Source organism: Phytophthora sojae, assembly GCF_000149755.1.
Source record: "Phytophthora sojae unplaced genomic scaffold PHYSOscaffold_4, whole genome shotgun sequence".
NCBI classification, from domain to species: domain Eukaryota; phylum Oomycota; class Peronosporomycetes; order Peronosporales; family Peronosporaceae; genus Phytophthora; species Phytophthora sojae.
In genome coordinates, this window is record NW_009258118.1 from 759,472 (window position 1) to 775,496 (window position 16,025).

Below are 16,025 nucleotides of genomic sequence, written 5' to 3' on the forward strand. Positions count from 1 at the left end.
AATAAACCATACACAACAAGCGATTAGTTTGGTGCCCAGAAGCTCGGACTCACCCGCACTTGGCGCTATGCCGACGCGACAGGCTCTATAGATTTCTTTACGCAAGGGTTGCTCGCCGGATTTCCATTTTGCCCATCACTGCTCGCTTGCACCTGGTGCTGCAATACAGGAGGCAAAACGTGTGCACTCACGAATGTACTGACCCCTGATATGTCGTTCCGCTTTGGCGACTCCAGCACCGGTTCATGAGCTTCTTCAGATACTGTCGACGGTTCTTGTTCTGGTGCTGTTTCCGCTAGTTGCTGTTCGTCTGGTAGCAGCAAGTCCTGCTTGTTCATATTCTCCTTCGTCTCGCAATCTCTCGCTTGTTTGACATCAGAACCGGATTCTTCAGTCTCCGGTCTCTTGGTAGCTACAGCCGCCTGCGTTTCCTTCAACGATTTAATAGCAGACGAAATCACCTCAGGTGACGCCGCCGTGGAATCTAATTGCTGAGAAACTGCAACGCTAGTCTTGGTTTCTGGAGGCGGCAGATCTAGAGGAGATGGTGACGACGAAGCTGGGCTTGACGAAGAACCTTGATCAGAAGACGTTTTCGACAATTTAGCTGCAGCGCTTTCCAATAAGCGATTCGTCTGCGCCTTTTCACGTTCAGCAATTTGTCGCCGCATCTCTTTAATTGCATCCTGCAAGCTGCTTGAAGTTGTCGTCTTAGCTTGTGCGTCGTTCCCACCTATCCTCGGCGAAAAGTCTTCCGGGTTGAGACGGATCACCAATGATTGCGAGCACGCCGTCAACGGACGAAATTCTGGAGTTGCCACTTGGGTGTCTGTTGGAGCCTTCGCACACTCGGCCGAAGAAGGTTCTCCCTTGTCGCTCGATTCGTTCACTTCAGATGTAGTTGTAGATTTGTCGGTCTCACAGGTAGATCCATCAGTTGTCGCACACTCAGGTTGAGCAATACCTGCGGCCTTCTCCGACGTGGGCTGTGCCAACTTGTTCGCTGGATTTACATCTGCATTTGCAGCTGAAGCTTTACCAACACCGACACTCCCTGCCTCCTTCCCATCCATGGCTGTTTCAGAAGAACTCTGTTCGGGCTGTCCGGTCGCCGTCGTCGGAGCTGGTGACGGTGTCGAAGGCACAGCCTTGTCTTCTACCTTGTTGGTAGATCGCTTACGATTTCGCTGCATGGATCGTAAGATTTCAAGGCGCAACTTGTCAATTTCAGGACTTGCAGGCTCTAATTTCTTTTGCTCTGGAAGTGGAGAAGGTGTCGGCGACGACGACGTCGACTGCAGCTCGATCGTTTTCTCGCTTGTTGACGTCGGGGTTTTCGCGGGGCGCTTTGTCTTACTTCGGAGCGCAGCTGCCCGAAGGCTGTCAAGGTCGAAATCATCTGGATCATCTCGCTCTCCGCTGGCAGCAGGGTTGGCAAGGCCACCATGTCCTGGGGTGGGACGCGGAGGAAGACGAGACGTATCACTCATTGAGCGCTGCAATAAATGAATCGGTTCACTTGGTGTGGGTTGAGGTGGAGACATCGACACCGAACGGTATTTGAATCCAGCATGCCTTGGGGGTTCCGAGAACATCGGATGAATTAGCACTTGACCCTCGTTATCGAGCATTTCCATACTGCCCTGACGGTTCACGCGGAGAATTCGGCTGTCTTCATACGGTGGTGGCGGTGGCATGGGAGCTGACATTTGTGGCATCGGCGGTCTCATCGGTGGGTGAGGGGCACCAGCGAACATTCCTCCAGGGTGAAATGAAGCTGGAGGTGGATCTTGAAACACGGGTCGCACATTCACTGGCTCACCTCTTGGACCGTTTCTCATCATTGCATATGTAAATGGGCCTGGTGGTGGTGCGTCTCCAAAGGGGCGTTGGCGCGTCACCCGTTCGAATTCAACCTCCATTTCACCTGGCGGCGTATCCATCATCTGCATTGCCTCCAGCTTCCGCTTCGTCTTCTTCTTGCCGCGCTTCTTTTGCTTCTTATTTCGGAGATGAAGACGAATCTCCATCGGATCTACCGGGTGCGCATCACCCTGTTGCTCAAGCATAATCGCTCGTTGGACCTCAATTGCTGGCTTCGGAGCAGCTCCTTCTTCAAAAATCTCTCCATCCTCCAAATTCTCGACGCGTACAACCCGATCCGCCGTAGTAGACGAACCCGAAGAGCCCTGTCCATCTTTTGGCGCTTGACTCGGAAGTTCTTCGTCCACATCTGCCTCCATTTCGTCGTCCTCCTGCTCCTGATCTCCCTGTGCAAACGGTATCGTCTTTCGAATCGCATCCAGCGCCGCTGTCACGTTCTCCTCCGTCTGGCCAGCTGAAGGCTGTTCGCTCACGGACGGCGGCACCGACGGCCACTCCTCGTCCACATCTGACTCGACATCCTCCACCATAGGAGCCATCATCTCCGACGCCGACTCAATTTGCGGCAAAGACGCAGCCACCGGTGTAGGACCATTCCCGGTGCCGTCCAACATACTCAACTTGACAGCATCCGACGCTGGAGAGCTCGGAGCTGCAGCGGGAGAAGCAGTAACTGTGGTAGCTGTAGCACGGGGAACAGTAACTGCAATAGCAGATGGAGGCGAAGTAGCCACTGTACTACCAGCAGCCACGTCGGAGATCGGAGCTGTTGGCTGCCGCTGGCTGTGGCCGTGTGTCCCCATGGGTTCGTCCTCTTCTTCGTCGTCTTCTTCGTCGTCGTCGTCATCCAGCGTCAAGTCGATGCAAGCAGCTTGATTCCACCCACTTGTACTAACACTTGGCATTCGTACGGGATCGGGCTTCAACGCCACCGGTCGGACCGCAGTAGGAACTGCAGCCGACGTGGGTCTTCCCAACTGGTAGACGGCCGAAGTAGTAGGCGGCAGCTGGGGCCTCCCGCCAGACGCAAGAGAGACGCCAGGCCTCTTCATTTGGACGAACGAGTTTGTCTTGGCTTGAGTTTGGGTATGCTGCGCTCTCTGCTGCGCCTTCCACTGCTCCTTGCTGCGAGCCATTCTCCGGGCCAACGGACTCTATCCAATCGCGTTTACGCCCGATACAGCGAGTATCTACAGATAAATAGGGTATCTACGCGTAGCCGAGACGCAGACGCTTCGATTGGCCTTGGATTCACGGCGATAGCTGCCGTGTGGGCGTCGTGGCGAGCTCCTCCGGCACGCGCGGTGGTTGCAGGTCCGTCTCCTTCGGTTTTCGCTTTTGAGCGGCGTCCAAGGGCATCCGTTTCGCACTAAGTACGGTTCAAGAGTGTTGGTCAAACAGTTTGGTGTGCGATACACCATCCGCATCCACTTAACCTTCTCTCTGTCAGTCCTGAAAAATCACCTCCAGGCGCAAGTTGAAGCAGCAGACGAAGACAACAGCAAGATGGCGCCCCCTCCGCAGTACGTCAAGGCCGTGGCGCTCAAAAACTCGACGTCGCACCCCGTTAAAGTGACGGCGACCTTCGGCTCGGACGAGTTCGAGGCCGAGGGCAAGGCCAAGATCCACGAGACGCGCGAGCTCGCGCCCGGCGCCGAGGCGAGCATCAAGGAGCACGAGTACGACATGGGCGGCTGGACGGCCGTGGCCGCGCTCTACTCGCTGGAGGTGGAGCACTCGACGGACAGCGGCCTGCTGGGCAAGACGCTGTACACGCCCAGCGTCAGCGGCATCGTCGACGTGCTGCACGTGGACATCGGAGCCGACGACAGCGCCAAAAGCTTCAAGGTCGCGGCTGTGCGCGAGGCCTGAGCTGGCTGCAGTGCTGCAGACGCCTCTAACTTCCTCTCGACTGCGGCTGAAGCGCGCGTCGTTTCCTTTTCGTTCTCAAACAAAAATCTGTTTTCTTTTTCTTTTGTTTACGAAGAGTTTTAGCAATTGGTGTCGCCTGGTCTGGTCGTGTATTGTGTGAGTGGTGAGCTCGCCCTGCGTGTGCGCCATTAAATACTTGTGGTCTTTGTCCAAGCTGCTGTCCGCCAGCGAGCTGCTGGGGTTGTTGGTGCCTCCATGCCCCCTTGCCTCCTACAGGGCCCCCGTTTTGCTGTTAATGTCTCTGCACAAGCCGAGAAGTCAGCGAGGTGGAGTCGTCGAGGAGGAGGACACTTACACAATGTGGCTCGACGCAGGCAGATCGTCGATGGGTGGCCGGCCGTACATGACCATGGAGGAGTTGCTAGACACCTTGTATGCTGGAAGGGGCTGGTTGGTGGCTTCGCCAGCGTCCCTTGTGTCGATCTCATCAACCTGTGAGCTGGAAAAGTATGCGCTGCCCGCATCAGAGCGTGGAGAAGCGGGGGTTCCTGGAGAGTAGGGCGCCGCCAAGTAACTCGTGTCGCCGCTTTCTGACCTTGGCGTGTACACGTCGGCATTGGAGCTGGCGTTGGTCTGCACGGATCGCTGCTTCGCCAGGTCAACGTGGAGACCAAATCCCCGCTTCGGCCCGCTGTCGCTCCTCCGTTTGCGGTACGAGCTGCTGCCACGCCTGCTGCTGTCGCGCTGGCGGATCTCGCCGCTCTGGTTGCTGAGCACCTCCAGGCTCTCGTCCACCTCTGCTTCGATCTCTGCGAGTTCCTCCTCTTCGCTGCGAATACTCTCGCCCGAAAGACGCGAGTCGCTTGTCTGGTTGACGCTGGGTTTGGAGTTGTCCGGGGCGCCGCTGGGACTCGGCTGTTTCCCACAAAGCTTCTTCCACCACGGCACACGCACCTGAGAACCATGACATCGCAAAAAATACACGAACACAACAAAGGTTAACGTCTATAAATAAGGAAAAATAGTTCTGGTCCTGCTAGCTGCTGGTCACTGCCAGGCCTTTGGTGCTCGAGTCACAGCTCTCCGTCACCGAGACTTCATCATAGCTGACTGGATAAATACGTACGGTGTTTTGTCGGTCCTGGGCGTTCTTCCGCTTGCGCTGGCGGACAATGTAGTCATACGTGGTGATGTTCTCCATGCCTGCAAGAACACAAACAACGAAAAGCGGTTAGTTCGCTTACCAAAACCAGACGATAGGTACCGCAGCACGTACACAAGTGGAAGTGGAAGAGCGCGAGCTGTCCGATCATGAATAGCCACGGGCTCAGGAAGGACAGCAGCACGATGTGGATGATCCGCAGCGCCTGCAGCGAGACGCGGTACTGTCCGTCCACGCAGAGCCCTGTAACATCGTCCTTCTCCTTCGAGCAGCCGTAGCTCGTGGCCGAGTTGCTCTTGATGCCATCCTCGTTCGTGTAGAGCTCCACTACGAGATAGATGCCCACGGCGATCTGCACGGCCAGGAACACCGAGGCGCCCACGACGGAGCCCAGGAAGAACGTGTAGTTCTTCTTGCCCACGCAGTTGTTGAGCCACTTGCAGTGGTGGTCGAAGACGTCCACGCACTTGTCACAGAGGCGGCAGTGTCGACTCTGGTTGTTCCTGCATGGGTAGCCAGCCAGTCAATCATCACTAATTAATTAGAACTGCGGACGTCCCATTAAAAGCCACTAATGCCCGGCACGTACACGTATTTCATGCAGACGTTGCAGTAGACTTGGTTGTCCGGGCGTGAGTCCCTGGCGTCGGCCATCGTCTGCAACGTCACAATAGATAAAGACACCACCGAATTAGCCGCAGTCTCCGACTCGAATTGTCCTCCGTTTTAGACGCACCGATGGTCTCATGATGCAGTCGTCCGACGGGTCTGTGCCCGTGCAGACGGCCACGGACACGACGGTGACGAGGCAGGCGGCCGCGTACGCGACGCTGAGCACGATGGCCGGCGTCTTGTCCAGGACGGGCGTGTAGAAGGCGAAGAAGAGCGCCATGACGGCCGGGAAGACCACCCACGTGGCGAGCTGCAGCACGTGGAACGGCGTCTCCCACCCGTTCTTGCGCATGGCGGACGCTTTAGCGGGCGACGGGGAGTGTGTCGGTGGGCGGCGGGGCGTCTGGGGCGGCGGGGCGTCTGGGGCGCCGCGGTTCGCGCGCAGGAGGCGGCCCAAAGCTGTCGCCGAGTTGCCCGCGGTGTCGTCGGGCGCTGCTGCCGTGCTGTCTATCAAGGAGCTCCAAAACGAGAACTGCGGTATAAGGTTTGACAGGTCGAAACCAGGGTAAAAAACGGCGGTGCTTCCAAGCAGCGAGCCAGCAGCTGCTGGCTGCTGGCTGCGAGTGATAGCAGGGAGAGCTGTAATAACGGCGTCACGCCACGCCGCACCACCAGCGCGACCTGGTGGACTAGTTACTCACGGGTGCTCCGTGGTCGCTGGCAGCGGAGCGTGGCGACCTCTTTCACTGCCATAACCTGCGGCCTTCTATCGGCGAGGTTGTCTCAGATATGGATTCTGCGAGGCGCCAGTCTGACTTCAAAAAGGCAACTAGGCGACCGTCACTCCGAGCCGCTGAGCTAACAGCTAGCTGCGACGACTTGCTGCAGCCCGTTTGCAAGCATCTCTAGCGATTGGACCCAAGGTCGTTGGTTTCACGCCGGCCGTTGCGGTGAAGCTGCACTGCACCTGGAAAAAGCCGGAGCGTTTCAGTGCATTGTGCCAGCGCCCCTTCAAGATCCATCGATCCAGGGGTCGACGACAGCAAGCCAAGCAACGAGAAGCCAGCCATGCCGAGCGAGGGTGCGTGTTGTCCTCGCTGCATCTTCCTGTGGAACGATATGCTCGATGGCTAACGCTTGATCGTTGTATTGGTTGCCGTCGTCAATAGAGGAGACCATGAACCAGCCCGAGCTAGCGGAGGTCGGGAGGTTTGACGGAGAGGAGGAGGAGGAAGAAGTATTCGACAACGATGTCGGCGAAGAGAACACGGAGGTATGTTGCGAGTGTATTGCAGTGCCCGGAGGACGTCTGGCATCTCTTGTCGTCGGTACCAGTATCCTGCTAACATTTGCCGGGGTGCAGGAGGCCAAGTTCGACGAGATGATCGGGGTGCTGCAGGACATCCTGATCGACCCGGAGTTCGTGGACATGCAGAGCGACTTTTGTCGCCACAATTGTGGTAAGACGAGATGCCGGAGCGGTGATTGTTGCCGCTACCTGGTTCGGTTCGGATTCAACGGGGTGCACTTACTAAGCCGGGCCTCTGGTCGCAACCACACAGAGATCTTCGACAACGTGTCCGAGAACAAGCTAATCTACATGGACATCTTCCAGCAGTACACGGACCTTATCGGTGCGTCATCGGTGCGGTAGCCTTCGTGCTTTTTTACTTGTCTATCTGACGTTGCCTATCTGTATGACTCGACGCTCTCAGAGACGTTCATTGAGCGGCGCCTGCACGAAAAGCTCGAGGTAGCAATCGCCACAAAGGAAAGACGAATGCGTATGTGTTAACTTACCAATGCTTTTACGCTTCCAGTATTTTTCGATGGACGAGCTGTGCAACCAGATTCAAGAGCACGAAGGTAGGTCTTGTTTTTTTTTTCTCGTCAGCTTTGTCTTGGGTCCTAGCAAGCTCATACTTAGTCTGGTTTGCTGTTCGCACGTAAATTTTGTGCAGACGAGATCCCGTTGGATGTGATCGACGTACTGCTGAGCAGCTCGGACTTTGAAGAGTTCAAGAGCCTCATGCTGTCGTTCAAGCAGAACGAGACTCCGTGTATCGAGATCACTGGCGATGCCCTCATCTGTTGCGGCGAGTAACTTAGTTCAGCCACCAAGAGGGTTTCGTACACCATCACTAAAATTGACAGCTTCGTCATTTCAAAAGAGAGAAAATATGGCTCGGGAGGTTCTTACCTTGAAATCTGGGGTTGTGTCTACATTATGATGCAGCATCCTCCCTTCAACATATACGGTAGTTAGAAGATATTCTGCTACCCAAGCAAAAAATATCGGGGCTTGCCTACCTGGTCCTTGCTGCGCTTTGTCGCCTTCCGGTGGGAAGTTATCGAGCTTGGAATTGCGTGTTCTTTCTTCTCGGGTGCTGGTGCAGCTTCGTCGGCCATGTTAACTGCTGCGGTTCTGTCTGAGTGGGGCGGGTTGAGTTGCGACCGACTTGATCAATTGGTGGAGGAATGATAAGTGAAAGCAAAAGGCTACGACCACCCGCTTGAAAACAGAAGAGCACTGACGTATAGTTAGCTCGGTCGGACCATTGCAACTTCTGTCCCATGCCTGACAAGGTGCGATGATGCAGGTGCGAGAAGTGCTGCTACCTGGGATGCTCAGAAGTCAGCATAGACTCGTCACCAGCACAGCTACAGCGAACGCTGATGAGAACGTGGCGGCTGGATAACGATCAGAACGCTGGTACCGTGCGATACCTCGTTCTAATGGCATGAGACGAAGTTGAAGATAACGAAATGCATAAGACAGCGATTTCGTTTTTCTTGGTGGCGGAGTAGATGTGTAAGACCAGACGCTGAGCAAGGTCAAGATCCGACACTCGTTGCCCAAACTAAACTTGGTAGCTCGCGCTTGTGGTTGAACAGGAACGAATGTACTCTTTGATCGATACACTACCCTGTGTGCAAGTGGCACCGATTGTATTGTTCGCCATGTAAGGAGGGGTACTGTAAGAACGAGAGGAGAAAGAAGAAATTATCTTACGTGTAGGGACTACATGTACGGATCTACCAACCACCAGCCTACATGATGGTGCACCTACCGCACGAGCACTTCGCCATCGCCTTCGCTTCGAGCTCTTCATCTTCTATGCGGTTCTCCACCTCCTGTGGTGTTGCTTGGACCGAAGGTTCAGCGGTTGCAACTTCTTGAGCGGGGGTCGACTCGGCGGGAATGTTCGCTACATCCACAGCCTCGGTCACTTCGATGTCGACATCCGTTTGCTCGACAGGTTCGGTCTTGACTTCTTCCATCGCCGGGCTCTCCAACGGCTCAGTCGCTACCTCTTCCGCTTCTTCGGGAGTACTGATGTCCTCCACCGCCACATTCTCTTCAGGTGTAGTGACTACATCTTCCACCACGCCTGGGATGCTGACGTCTTCAACAGTAGAAACCTCAGGCTCAGCTGGAACAACGACAACTTCTTCTTCTGTCGCTTTCAACTGTGCCTCGATCTCGGCTGCTTCAATTGCTACCGTCAGATCTGACAGCACTTGCTGGATCACTGTCGTCGTCTCTTCATCTTCTGCTGATGGTGAGTCGGACGCCAGTTCCTCGACAGTGGTGGCGTCCTGGGCAGGGACGGAAACGTCCTCAAGCTCGGTGACGGCTTCATCGTCGCCAGCGTCACTTGCAGACTCCTGTTCGGGGTTTAAATCGTCGTCGTCAGCAGGATCATCGACATCCTGCTTGTCTTCCGACGCCTGATTGCATACCTCAATCTCCACTTTCACTCGGGGGCACTCTTCGCTCTCAGCTGGCTCCTCCTCATGAGCTTCAAGAGTTTTCTCCATCGACGTCACGACTGTTGGCTCGGAGGCAGTTCGCACGGTGCTCTCTTTTTCGGGGATTGCAGCCCTCTCAGGCACTGCTGCTGCACCGCCCGAGATCAAGCCTTTCAATGCGGTAGCATCCACCCCGGCCTGCTCGATCTTCGCCATTGCCATCTCAAGCTGCAAAACCAAACGATGGTGGATAAGTTAGATCCATTGGCGCCGATCAAGAAAGACTCCAGGACATGAGTAGTATCGCACCTCTTGGTTGGAGAACTCGGCGGGTTCGTTCTTAGCGACAGGCTGGAATAGATGACCAGCGTGTTCTTCAGAGAACATCATGAAGTGCTGCACGCAGAACAGCACCTGCACCATGTTCGTGCCCTCATACAGGTCGTCCGTGCAAAAGAGCGACAAGTCGTACATCCCGATCCTGCCAACACAATATCAATGAAAACCTTAGAGTGTGTTGCAGCATTAATGATAGATATGGTGGTGTCACGTACGACTTGCACTGCTTCAAGAAGACGGAAATGTTTTCGCGTTCCTTCCACGGAGCCATGCGCTTCGTGTAGTTGCGGCTAATCGGCGACTTACAGTTGGAGACGTCGGGGAACAGCGTTTCCATCTGAAAGCATAATAACAACATTGCAATGGTTAGACCATGTGACGCGCTCAATCATAGCACAGAGCATCACATACCATTTCGCGCAGCACCACACCAGACCTGAGCGCCTCGAACAGATCCGTGGTCGGCAGCTCGCGCTTCAACACACTTTCAATCCACGTCATCACCTCCTGCAATCAAGATACAAGACCTGTTAGCTCTCACACAGCTGTAGAATCGTATAGAGCTCCTTACGCGCTGTCGGCGAAGGTACTCGATGGCCATCGCTTTGTCGCTGGCCCACTTGGCCGACAACGAGAGATTGCGCTGGAGCTTGCCGCCCATGGCCGACTCTCGAACGTCGCTCTTCTCTTCGTGGTTCGGGACCTCCACGCTCAAGTTCACGTCCATGGCTGTCGATGGGAGTTGTGAGTCTTCGTTCGAAGTTGGTTGGTAGCTCTCGGCTGGGCTCTTCCGCCGTCGCGTCTGGAAAGAAAGTGTGCCCCAGCCGCTCTTCAGACTCGTCTCTAGGCAGTACTTAGCCAGCGAAACCAACGCAGGAGTGCGCTCATGTTGAACAGCAACAGCGCCCTTGACTATGGCGCCCCGGGTCGCTGCATCCCATCGCTCGCTCCACAATCCCAGCGCCGTGATGGAAATACACTTTCTCACACGTCACATGTTGCCGTTAGCTGCTGCCACCGATCGGTCACCAGCGGCTACTTTAGCCACATTTTCGCCCCCGATTCGTACCTACTCGAGTTGCCTGTCCTCGGCCAACAGTATCGACCTCCAGACTGGAAACTCAAGGCACCGGCACGATGATCCGCGTGGTGGCTGGAACGTATGAGGGCTTGCTGTACGGGTGGGAGTGCCCCACGGTGGCCTCGGGCGAGAGCACCAAGATGAAGCTGACCTTCGGCTACGCGGCGCACTCGGAGTGCATCAAGAGCGTGGCGCTCATGGCCGCCAAGCAGGGCAAGACGCTGCTGTCGGGCGGCAGCGACGAGATGATCAAGTGCGTGGCCAATAGCCGCTGTATTGCAATGGTTTTAATGGTGTGTACCTGTCAGACAGAAAGCTAATGTGTTATTTTGTCATAGGATCTACAACGTGGACAAGCGCGTGGAGGTCGGCAGCTTGATGGAGCAGCACGGCGCCATCACGAGCCTCGAGTTCTTCGGCCAGAGCCACGTGCTCAGCGGCAGCGCCGACAACTCCATCTGCATCTGGCGCACGTCGGACTGGAACTGCCTGCACATTCTCGGCGGTCACAAGTACGTGGCACTTGGCCCCGTGTGATGTGACGCTGTGACAGAATTCTAAACTCGTTGCTTTGTGGTGGTGCTGAACAGGGGCGAAATCAACTCGATCGCGGTGCATCCGAGTGGAAAGCTGTGCTTCTCCGTGGCGCGCGACCGCACGCTGCGTATGTGGAACCTCGTGAAGGGCCGTATCGCGTTCATCCGTCGGCTGGAAAAGGAGGCGGAGCTCGTCATGATTTCCCAGAAGGGCACGCACTACGCGCTCGGATTCGGCAAGGACCTGTCGGTGTTTAACATGAACGCAGAGGTGGGTGGGCGAGTAAAAACTACGATGGCATCTTGTCGGTGGTTAAAACTGACCATTGTGTTTTGTTCCTCAATAGCTGGTGGGCACGCTGGAGCACTCCAAGAAGATCCACTGCGCCGCGTTCGCGACAGACGAATACATTGTGTGCGGTGGCGATGACAAAAATATTTATATCTGGAAGACCAACGGAACGTACGTGTTGCAACAACTCAGCAAGTTTTGGTGTCCACCATTGCGTGGTTTACTAACATTGATGGTGTGTGGTGTTTGTACAGTCTGGTCGGTAAAGTGACCCACAAGGACATTGACGCTCGCATTCGATGCATCCAGGTGGTGTATCCGCATGGCGAGGACAAGCTGCCGTGGATTGTGCTCGCTACGTCTGACGGCGCGTTCCAGATCTGGGACTTTGCCTCGTTCACACTGGATGCTTCGTCGCCGGAGGAGGCAAACAAGTCGGTGCAGCCCATGGCCTCGACCGTTCTGCTCACGAAGCCTCGTGTGACCTGCCTGTCCGTGTGCGTCGCCAGTGAGACGGTTGGCAGCTCGGGTAGCAAGAGCGAGCCTGCTGCCCGGAAGGGCAAGAAGACGAAGAAGGCAAAGCAGGCGGTGGACAAGAAGCCCGCTGCTCCTGCTGCCGGCGTCCCGCACGTGGTTGTCGAGCTGGATGACGGCAAGACTGAAGGCGAGGACGAGGCGTCCAAGAAACGCAAATTGACCGACGGTGCGCAGCAAAAGAGCAAGAACAAGAAGCGGAAGCAGAAGAAGACGCAGCAGTAGATCATCAGATGGGAGACAGGTACCATCCAAGTAATAGACTTTATTGCTGTACATCAACGCTGTTGCCGGGGTAGTTGGAGTGACTTCGCAGCACATGGATACAGGTCGTACGTGTAGGTTAGAGCGCGCGCCTCGAGCTAAGTCAATCAACAGCACTTATTCATACAGGTATGTCGATGTAAAATGTATTCAAAGCGATACGATGCAAAACTTTACGTATGTCGTCGCTGCCTAAGTGTTAATTGCGCAACACGGCATTGAATGCGTGTTTCTTGGTCTCAAGTGGTTGCGATAAGAATGGCGACAAGCATCGTAGACGAGCACCAATCGATTAATCTTGCTACTTTCCTGCCCCAATACTGCATGTAATAAATAACCAATGTACAACATCAACTAACGTTAGATCAGATAACATAACCGCGCGAGTTAAAAACCAAATGTACACGGCAAACCTCCGGGAGTCTGGGGAAACTCGACGATGATGTGGATGTCGCCTGGCTTGATTGTACTCGGGCTTGGGAACGCGTATGCATCTTCGTACACCAGCGTCAGCGGCTCCACGACAATTCCGAGCTCCTTAATCTCCTCCAGCCGCTGTTTGTAGTCCTCGTCCTGAGGATTGAGCCCCCCGGCGTCCGTCTTGGCTAGACGAAGCGTAAGCGAACAGGCATCGAGCTTGGCAAAGAGGTCCTCGCGACCGGAGTCCATGACTGCTTGCTTGACTTCATCCTTGATGAAACTGCAGACTTCTATGTCGACAATGTCCACGACAACGACGATCTCGTGCTCTGGTAGCAGACAGCGGATGCGCTTCATCTCGGCTGTAGAATGGGGGCATTGTTTACATTCTTGCAGTTGACTGGAAATGACCAAGCTGGAGTGAAGGAGATGGATACATTTTTCACTCTTGTTGAAGTGGTTGAGTGGATTTCGCCCAATGGGCGCGCGCCTCCCTTTGACTGGCCAGCGTTGCCCGATCCCTCGACCGCGTTTCATTGGTCCGTCTGATCCCACTTTTTGACTGAAACCGGTTGTCAATCATGAAACGCTCCGAGCCCACTTCACCTTCCGTCCAGCAGCAGCAGTCGCCCAGTAAGCAGCAGCGCACCCCGTTCAGCACCATGGCCTCCGAGAACCTGACGCACGCCATCGTGGGCCTGGGCAACCCGCTGCTCGACATCTCGGCCGACGTGACGCCCGAGTTCCTCACCAAGTACGGCCTCAAGCTGGACAACGCCATCCTGGCCGACGAGAGCCACGCGCCCATGTTCGAGGAGCTCGTCAAGAGCAGCCCCGTGTACGTGGCCGGCGGCGCCACGCAGAACAGCATCCGCGTGGCCCAGTGGATGCTCAACAAGCACAACAAGTCGGCCACGAGCTTCTTCGGCTGCGTGGGCAAGGACGCGCACGGCGCCAAGCTCAAGGAGTGCGCCGAGGCCGACGGCGTCAACGTGTCGTACCTCGAGAACGCCGACATCAAGACGGGCACGTGCGCCGTGTGCGTCGTCGAGTCGGAGCGCTCGCTGGTCGCCGACCTGTCGGCCGCCAACCACTTCCACCACGACCACCTGGCCAAGCCCGAGAGCCAGGAGATCATCAACAAGGGCCAGTACTACTACTCGGCCGGCTTCCACCTCACGGTCTCCCCCACGGCCGTCATGACGCTGGCCGAGCACGTCAAGGCCAACAACAAGACCTTCCTCATCAACCTCTCGGCCCCCTTCATCGTCGAGTTCTTCAAGGAGCCCCTCATGAACGCTATCAAGTACGCCGACTTCGTCTTCGGCAACGAGAGCGAGGCCAAGACCTTCGGCAAGGTGCAGGGCTGGGGCGAGGACGTCCAGGAGATCGCCCTCAAGACCGCGCAGCTTGAGAAGGCCAGCGGCGTGCGCTGCCGCACCGTCGTCTTCACGCAGGGCGCCGACTCCACGGTCGTCGTGCACCAGGGCAAGGTCACCACCTACGCCGTGCCCAAGATGGAGGCCTCGGCCATCGTCGACACCAACGGCGCCGGTGACGCCTTCGTGGGCGGCTTCATCTCCCGCCTTGCCCTGGGCCTGCCCCTCGAGCAGTGCGTGAACGCCGGCCACTGGGCCGCGCAGGTCATCCTGGCCCGCTCGGGCTGCACCTTCCCGGAGAACTGCGAGTTCCAGGACTAAACTACCTACCCTCTTCCGTATCAGCGCGTCTTCCGTCCGGGTCATCAATGCCTGACTAGGAGTGACGCAGCTAGAAGCGACACTATGTAGACCAAGAGCCCCGTTGCCAGCCGCCTATTCGTGGCGGTGCGTGTGCCTCCACCAGCAACTTTCGTAGGCGAAGTGCCGCTCAATGGCACCGACTGCAGCCATCCTATCTGCAGCGTTGAGTTGAGCTCGGCACTTTCCCTCGAAGGAAGAACCTCCTCCACAAATAGACGATTGCCTCGGCGCTGTTGCTTGCTTCTCCATCTCTCTCAAGAACTTCTTCTCCATTTACGTTGATCTGATCGTGTCAGATGACCTCAAAAATAGGCGTGCTGCTGTGAAAGGTAGGTGAGGTCGAGTGGTGTCTTTCCACTTCGGGAGTTGTTGGTCTTGTCCTTCGTTGTACAGATTGATCGCTGCTGCGTCATGTGTGCCTCCAAGACGTACGGGTATCAAGGCTTCAAGTCGTTCGCGGTGCAGCACTGCGCCACGCTCAAGCCGGGCGAGACGTACGAACAGCGCGCCACCAAGTTTTCGTCCATGGGCTCGCGCATCATCGCTCCGCCGACGATGAACCGCATGGGCAAGAACACGCACGAGTCCATGGGCATGCAGAGTGGGCAGCACGTGCAGCCAGAAGACTATCGCGTCCCTGATCGTCGCGGCGTAAGTGTGAACCAGCCGCGACCGAGCTCGAAGCCGTTCATCGCCAACAGCACGTACCTGCACGACTTCCCGGCGTTCGACGAAGAGCGCAGGCGTGTGCTGACCGTGCCACTCGAGGAATACGAGCGCGCGTTCATGGCTGTAGCGAAGAGGAACAACCAGCAGCAACAGCAACAAGTTGGACCGACGATCCAGTTGGCCCAAGTGCAGGAGGTTCTTCAGCTCGCGCTTGGTGACGGCGCAGTTCCTCGAGTGGTTGAAGTGTTCCACAGCTTCCTCGATCGTCGGGGCAGCGTCCGTGACAAGATCTCGTGGGGCCTCTTCCGACAGGCTGTCGACCACGTCGACGATCTATTTGACCGTGAACTCAATCGCGCCACTACTGCGAGCTCCACCAGCAAGACATGGGGCTCTACCAGCTTCGCCGACAAGCAGCTCAACGAGTATCTGGTTCACTCCTCGACGCCAGCGAGCAGCTACCAAATGGACTTCGGTACCTACGGCGAGAACCCTCGGGATCGGCCGTACATGCGAAAGCGCGGCATGGCGTCCACCACAATGGACATGAACCCTGGGACCAGCCGCGTCACGAACCAGATTCCAGGCTACGCAGGCTTCCTGCCCCTCACGTCACACAACGCAGAAGCTCTAGCACACGCCAACGGCCCGGAGGATATCGACTCCCTGCACCCAACGCCACGCGTAGCACTTCGACTGTTCCACAGCGACAACATCCCGGGTTACACAGGGCACAAACCCGTGGACTGCGTCAATTACCGCGGAGAATGCCGCGCTGGCAGTGACCCGGGCACCACCACGGGCGACAGCTACAAACCGCACAAGTAGAACAGCATTTTGCCTCAGTGTTTACAGCTTACCTCTG

General features: G+C 56.3%; 8 protein-coding genes across 8 annotated transcripts; 5 read left to right on the forward strand and 3 right to left on the reverse strand.

The window, feature by feature from the left end:
* Positions 1-1,622: 1,622 nt before the first annotated feature.
* PHYSODRAFT_504352 (hypothetical protein) lies at positions 1,623-2,243 on the reverse strand (the record flags this gene model as incomplete). Its single annotated transcript, XM_009527439.1, has 2 exons — positions 1,623-1,668; positions 1,756-2,243. Coding segments are annotated over 2 exons (534 nt in total), but the record flags the coding sequence as incomplete, so codon positions are not given.
* Positions 2,244-3,347: 1,104 nt separating this feature from the next.
* On the forward strand, positions 3,348-3,865 carry PHYSODRAFT_285828 (hypothetical protein). The gene has a single exon (XM_009527440.1). The coding sequence runs from the start codon at positions 3,391-3,393 to the stop codon at positions 3,754-3,756; it is 366 nt and encodes a 121-aa protein (XP_009525735.1). The 5' UTR covers positions 3,348-3,390; the 3' UTR covers positions 3,757-3,865.
* A 242-nt stretch (positions 3,866-4,107) lies between these two features.
* PHYSODRAFT_504028 (hypothetical protein) lies at positions 4,108-5,882 on the reverse strand (the record flags this gene model as incomplete). The annotated part of the gene is made up of 5 exons (XM_009527441.1): positions 4,108-4,710; positions 4,883-4,959; positions 5,033-5,421; positions 5,508-5,575; positions 5,655-5,882. 5 exons carry the CDS (start codon positions 5,880-5,882, stop codon positions 4,108-4,110), a joined length of 1,365 nt encoding a protein of 454 aa, XP_009525736.1.
* Positions 5,883-6,707: 825 nt separating this feature from the next.
* PHYSODRAFT_314382 (hypothetical protein) lies at positions 6,708-7,634 on the forward strand (the record flags this gene model as incomplete). Its single annotated transcript, XM_009527442.1, has 6 exons — positions 6,708-6,803; positions 6,894-6,990; positions 7,093-7,164; positions 7,246-7,283; positions 7,351-7,396; positions 7,492-7,634. 6 exons carry the CDS (start codon positions 6,708-6,710, stop codon positions 7,632-7,634), a joined length of 492 nt encoding a protein of 163 aa, XP_009525737.1.
* Positions 7,635-9,210: 1,576 nt separating this feature from the next.
* Positions 9,211-10,349, reverse strand: PHYSODRAFT_499509 (hypothetical protein; the record flags this gene model as incomplete). Its single annotated transcript, XM_009527443.1, has 6 exons — positions 9,211-9,280; positions 9,357-9,511; positions 9,593-9,764; positions 9,838-9,959; positions 10,034-10,129; positions 10,194-10,349. 6 exons carry the CDS (start codon positions 10,347-10,349, stop codon positions 9,211-9,213), a joined length of 771 nt encoding a protein of 256 aa, XP_009525738.1.
* Positions 10,350-10,759: 410 nt separating this feature from the next.
* On the forward strand, positions 10,760-12,290 carry PHYSODRAFT_503339 (hypothetical protein; the record flags this gene model as incomplete). Its single annotated transcript, XM_009527444.1, has 5 exons — positions 10,760-10,956; positions 11,042-11,215; positions 11,294-11,510; positions 11,587-11,726; positions 11,786-12,290. The coding sequence occupies 5 exons, from the start codon at positions 10,760-10,762 to the stop codon at positions 12,288-12,290; spliced, it is 1,233 nt and encodes a 410-aa protein (XP_009525739.1).
* A 1,085-nt stretch (positions 12,291-13,375) lies between these two features.
* PHYSODRAFT_544543 (hypothetical protein) lies at positions 13,376-14,732 on the forward strand. Its single transcript, XM_009527445.1, has one exon. It carries the CDS (start codon positions 13,412-13,414, stop codon positions 14,447-14,449), a length of 1,038 nt encoding a protein of 345 aa, XP_009525740.1. The 5' UTR covers positions 13,376-13,411; the 3' UTR covers positions 14,450-14,732.
* Positions 14,733-14,902: 170 nt separating this feature from the next.
* On the forward strand, positions 14,903-15,988 carry PHYSODRAFT_502882 (hypothetical protein; the record flags this gene model as incomplete). Its single annotated transcript, XM_009527446.1, has 1 exon — positions 14,903-15,988. One exon carries the CDS (start codon positions 14,903-14,905, stop codon positions 15,986-15,988), a length of 1,086 nt encoding a protein of 361 aa, XP_009525741.1.
* Between the last annotated feature and the right edge of the window lie 37 nt (positions 15,989-16,025).